This window comes from Protobothrops mucrosquamatus, unplaced genomic scaffold (genome assembly GCF_001527695.2).
Source record: "Protobothrops mucrosquamatus isolate PMUCROS unplaced genomic scaffold, P.Mucros_1.0 scaffold2509, whole genome shotgun sequence".
Taxonomy (NCBI): Eukaryota; Metazoa; Chordata; class Lepidosauria; order Squamata; family Viperidae; genus Protobothrops; species Protobothrops mucrosquamatus.
The window spans coordinates 88,585-94,707 of NW_015388574.1; the positions used below are offsets into that span (position 1 = coordinate 88,585).

General features: G+C 41.3%; 1 protein-coding gene across 1 annotated transcript in view; it reads right to left on the reverse strand.

The window, feature by feature from the left end:
- Window positions 1-3,829, reverse strand: part of AK5 (adenylate kinase 5) — a gene marked incomplete at its 3' end in the record, with an annotated part of 90,479 nt that extends 86,650 nt beyond the window's left edge. Inside the window, exon 1 of the mRNA XM_015825144.1 lies at window positions 3,629-3,829. Coding sequence (XP_015680630.1) covers window positions 3,629-3,688 — 60 coding nt within the window. The remainder of the gene's footprint in view (window positions 1-3,628) is intronic.
- Window positions 3,830-6,123: the final 2,294 nt, after the last annotated feature.

Here is a 6,123-nt window from a genome sequence, read left to right on the forward strand (position 1 = left end):
TAAATATTGAACAAAAGGGGGGAGAGGACCGACCCCTGAGGCACCCCACAAGTTAGGGGCCTAGGAGTCGACCTCTGTCCCCCTGCCAATACAGACTGCGTACGGTCGGTGAGGAAGGAGGAGAACCACCGCATAACGGTGCCTCCCACTCCTAACTCACCGAGACGCCGCAGCATGATACCGTGGTCTACAGTATCAAGATAACTTTGAAATGTTTGATAATGATTAAAATTAAAGATGTTATTTTTTTATATAGACAGAGATCCCTCCTGAGATCCGTATGGTTCCCATGCTGATGGCATTTTGGATGGTCTTGAAGATCTAATAGTCCTCTGAAGCCTTGGGGTAATGGAGTTGTTTCTTGGGTGTGGTTGTTTTATATCTGTTTTTGCACTGAGTGGCCAGATATTCCATCTTCTCCATCTATTTTGTATTTTGTTTTTATCTTGGTTTGCTAAATTATAAGCCATCCAGAGATAACATCTAAATCAAGTCAAATAAATAAATAAATATTGGTGTCATTTGCACATATAAGTTACACTCCCTCAGAAAAAGTGGCTTGGGTCTCTAGGAAGGCAGGTAAAAAGAAGCTTTTCAGTCCTGTCTGAAAATGTTAGGATGCTTTTAAAATTTTGTGTGATAATTCTGTGGATCTTAATCATGCGTATCATTTTGTTTATTCCACATATTTCTATTTGTATATTGTAAACTACCTTAATTGTCCATGGGACGGAGTGGTGGAGTAATAATGAATGAATTAACAAATAATATTATTTAGCTGGGAATATGTTCTAATCAATTCAACTAGACTTACTTTAAATATATGTATAGGATTATATGATAAGGTTACAATAGTATATACATTTACAAAGAAAAAAAATTCTACTGCACTCAGTGGGGCTTTCTGGACTTTTGGGGGGAAATGGTGAACTGAAGACATTCCTGCTAAAAAAGCTGAAAATTAAGCAAAATGAAAAACCAATGAATAGACTGGGTCTTCATATTTCCTCTCCAGAAAAAGAGAGCACTCAAGATCACTCACAAGTGTTCCATATAGTTGCTTCTCGCAAATAGTAGTCTCCAATGGATTTAGAACTCTGGGATATCAGATAATAGCTATCTGGCTTATCCCATGGTTGGCATCTTTAAAAACATTGAATTCGCATAATTCCTTTTTTTAATCACTTTCAGAAATTGTTTAACTGCTTTTTAAGCTATTAGGAAACTTTGCATTGCCAAGTCTGAAAAATTGGATGAGTTTCCTTTCATCCTTAGTGAAAGAAGTTTAAATACAACTTTAAGGATATTTTTTAAAATTCTGGAATAAAAAGCAAGAGGGTAATTACAGTTTTGATTTTAGAAAGTCCAGATAAATTTGAAATGAGATTCTGGAATTATAAGAATCCTTCCTGTGGTAAAATACAATTCCTTTGATTTTTTTTTTGTAAAAAAAAACATGATAGGATGAGACTTTAAAGGTTAAATTCTTAAGGGAAGTACAAGGAAGTAATGATTACAATTAAAGGAAAAGAACACTTACATTTGATTTACTAATACAAAATGGAGCAAAGTGTTTTAACATTCAACCTACCGAAGGATAGTATTTGACAATGGACCCAGAAATCAATTTTAAGGGGGGGGTCTGCCTGCGTAGATAGACTGCATTTATAAGTAAGAGGAACAAAATAGTAAAGGTGGGATAAAAATAAATAAATTTTACCAGACAAGACTGAGACTGATTTGAAAGTGGATTTTAAAATGCCAAGCTACAAGAGTGATATGGAAAAAGATCCTACACTGCACATACAAAATAAACCAACTGATGGCTTAATAATTAAAAGGGATATGCAAATAAACCAAGACAAGGCTCTGGTAATCTTACTGGACTTATAAAAGAAGTTTGTTAAACCTCTGAAGAACTTTGTGAAAAGGGACAAAGAAAAAAATGAAAAGCAATAAAATTTTAGGCCACTATTTGAAAGGACCAAATATCAGAATAGTTACAAGTAAAAGGAAAGAATATAAAGTTGGTTTATTTGATCAAGATTAAAATAGATATGTTGTTATCACCGGTAACCCTTAGTGGGCTTTTGCTGACCAGGACTGAAATGACTAGGTTTTAAACTATTTGTTTATAAATAAGAGATGCAATATGAGAACAAGACATCTTGTGTTGCATTTTAAGATGATGATTACTAACACTGTTTATACTTGTGATAAAAGGGAAAGACATTTCTTTATATATTTCTTTTATTTTTCTTTAATGTTATTTTTCTCTCTTTTCTATTTCCCTTTTCTTCTCTGCACGTTCTATTTTTTTCTTTCCATTTTTTAGTTTGCATTAAGTTTGGATCACTAGAAATGTTTAATAACATTACTATTTGAAAAAGAACTCAGGGGATTTTTCTATAAGAACAATATTACACTGCTAGAACCTAGTCTATAATTTGCTGTTTATGGTCTAATGATTAAATAATACAAATCGAATGATTTGAGATGCCCTATTTAAGTTAGCCATACTATTTAGTAAAACACAAATTTATTTTTCTTCTGAGAACAGTCATTTAGAATAAAAATCTTAAAAGTCTCCCATATTATCACATGACATATAAAATCTTTTAGCATTTTTATTACTCAAAACAAACAGCGATCGTGGAAATAATCTTTCTGAAGCATTTTTTTACGTTCAGCTAATTGTGTTTCGGACAAAATCTTTGGGATCACATAATACTGCACTGTAAAAGGAAACAATGCATAGAGGACAGCTGTGACTACAAGTCATGTTCCTATGAAGTCACAAGGGAGGCCACCTGAATGAAATGCCACCAGGTATGAATGAAATAGCACACGGGAGTCTCTCAGGCCTCTTTCCATTTGCTCATGGGTGCAAAATGGGCAAAGTTTTCTAACCCGATTAATCCCAAAATATCAAGGAAAAATGGCACCGCTCTGCCTGCTAATTAGCAATTCTACACACATTTCTAGATTACAAGGTTAGAAAAACGCTGGAAACAAAGTCAGTGGTGAAGCCAAGGCAATCAGAAGTAAGGTTGATGCTTCAACGGGAAGGCCAGCACAGTGAAGTGAGAAGGACCAGAAAGGAAAAATGGGCTGTTGAGAAGATCCACAGCAACCATCTGGAAGTCAAGGACATCTACTGAGGAACCTCAAGACGGATACCTTGGCACACATGTTCCAGCTGTTCCAAGCCCCTTCTCAGTCCCTCCTAAGAATCTGCCAGCTATAAATCTTTTAGGGGCAAAAAGCCCTAACCTCTATTTCAGATCATCTGCCTCCAGCTTGGAGAGTCCTCAGCAGCGGGTTAAGGACGCCTGAAACTATGCATGGAAAAAGCCGGTCTCCTCCTCTTCAACCGACTCACTCCACCGCCTGAGCAACCGCCACTTCTCCCTGCAATCCTATCTTCTCTTGCCCTCTTTCCTCCCGCCTCGCCCGGTCTCTCCTCGTCTTTTACATCCCTGGAATCCTGCAACCTTTTTCCTTAGATGCCCTGGGATTTCCGCAACCTGTCCCTTCCTCCGCATCCCTGACTTTGGGGAAACTTGCTCCATTCGCCGGCAAAGCTATGGGCACCGAGGTTCCCCTGCTTCCAAGATGCGCCCGTTACCTCGAAAAGCTGCGGGATCTCCCTCCTGGTCAGGTAGTCCTTGGCGTCGCAGCTGCTCATGCCGCCTGGCGGAGAAAGGGCGATGGCGCGCGATTGGGGCTAGTGCTGCTGGCTGGGCGCTTTTTAGCCCGGCTATCTCGGCTCTTGCCCTTCCCTCTTCGCCCCAGCGCTCCGGTCCTCGTTCTTGCAAACCGCTTTCTCCTGGAAAGCAAGGCGGTCAGAGACAAGCGGCAACCGCGGCAGCGCCTCCGCTTCCTCGCCCGAGCTGCTTTTACCCTCCCAGCCCAACCCGCGCGCCGCCAGTCAAGCTGGGGCTGCTGGAGGTGGGAGTGGGTGGCTGCTGGAAAGGCGCCGGGGAGGGAGGAGACTGGCTCCAAATCGCACGATCGCGCTTTTCTGTACACGCGCACACACACAGAGACACACACACACGCATGCTGGCACGTGGCGCTCCTTAAAAAAAGAAAAGACAGCAATCGAGGGGGAACCGGTCACCCGAGACTTTCCACGGGGTATGGGCCCTTAGAGCGTGGACAGGATCTCGTACCCGAAAGCCCGTCCCGAGGCGGTTTCCTCGCTCGCCCCCCCCCCACGATCGCCGGCCCTTTGCAAAGTTTACGCGGCAGGAAGTGAAGGTTCTGCAACCTCACGCTCAGCCTCTACGCCCGCGGCTGATCTCGGCTTCTTCCCTCGCACGGAACACAGTAACGCGGGGTGCGAGGACGTCTGGATTGAAGGCGAGGATGGGGAGAAGATTCCTGAAACGGCGTCCCTGCATTCGGGGGAGTGCCGCCATTATTCCCAAGGGGGAAGATCCACTTATGGGCCCTATTTGGACAATAATGCCCATACTGAAGGAAGTCTCAACATCTCAAGTTTGGCTGTTATTTATAAAGTAGAATTCTTTATGGACCAAGTATGGTTGGACACACAAGGAATTTGTTTCCGGTTCATAAGCTCTCAGTGCACATAGAAGCAACAGGTGATAAATCATGATCATAATCAACATAAAAATACGTTCATCATAAATCATAAGATAGAACAGTTCGTGATAGTCGTAGGGTACTAAGTAAGCAAACAACATAAATCATACTAGGATACTAAATAAAACAATATCAAATTTATATAGCCACCCACACCACAGACCTGACTCTGGGTGGCATATAATAAAACAACCAGTTAAAACAAATACAAAACAACAAGGAAAAACAATTTAGACACAAATATAAATGAGACCACAGGAGAATGGACCAAGGTGTAACCATCTTGGGCAGTCCCTATTTCTCTGGCATCCCCAGTGTTGAAAGAACCATGTTTTGAAGGATTTCCTAAATGCCAACATCTGGCTATTCTCACCTGGGGTGGAGAATGAGGCTGCAGAGGGCGGGTGCCACAGCAGGAAAGATCCACCTCCTGATCCTGTCAGATGGAACTTTAGCACACAGGACTCCTAACATGCCCTTCCTGCTAGACCTGATGGGACAGGTAAATTTAGCCAAGTAGACCCTGAAGTGCCATGGATGACGTTATAGGTCACTTACAAAATGTGGCAAGAAAAGTCATAAAATGGGCAAAAGTCAAATTTAACAAATTTCTCACTTAGCAACAAAATTTTGGACTCAAATGTGGTCGTAAATTGAAGACTACCTGTAGTCCATTTGGGAGAGACCAGGGCATGAAGAACTGTGAGCAGAGCCTCATGATCCAGGAACGTGTGCAACTGGTACACAACACGAAGCGTCCAACAGTTAGATAGGAGCTGGATTTGGGGGGGGGGTCTATGACAATTCGCTGTGAGACAACTCACCACAGCCAACTCGCCATGGCCAACTTGCTGCAGCCAACTCGCTGTGGGACAAGAATTACACTCATATCAAAGAAATGGTGGAATAGAATCATTACAGAAAGGATGCCGAAGGAGGGACAGAATGAAATTTGAATGGCAAAAAATTTAAAATAGCGATTCATTTTAAATAATTAAATAGAATTGTTAAATGGTCCCACAGCAAGTTGGCCATGGTGAATTGTCCTGCAGTGAGTTAGCCATGGCAAGTTAACCGTGGCAAGCTGTCCTGTTCCCGGATTTTGCTGTCATCTTATAGTTATGGAAAGGAAAGAGTGTCATTAAATTCAACCTGTCTTGCTTCTGGACAATAATAGAATTAACTTTTGTCCTCCCGCCCCCTACTTTTCCTTTAACTTTTCTTTCAGAATGATTAATTTCAGATTGCTCCCTCACTTTGGCTTTTAAATCACATCTAACAGCTCTTGCATACAGAGCATCTTTAATCCTTTGTTCATATGCAGTTTTAAGCAGTAGCAGAATGCTGGCTATCTCAGTGTTCCCTTTGATCATCAGTTTCAATAGTTTTATACTGATCTTTCATATTCTGGAAAGCTTTTTTTCTGTTTCCTGCTGTTGCCACAACAAAAGGGAAGGAGGAAAAAAAACCATAATGTATCATCTTTTTTTTTTCCAGATAAGTGACTTGGAG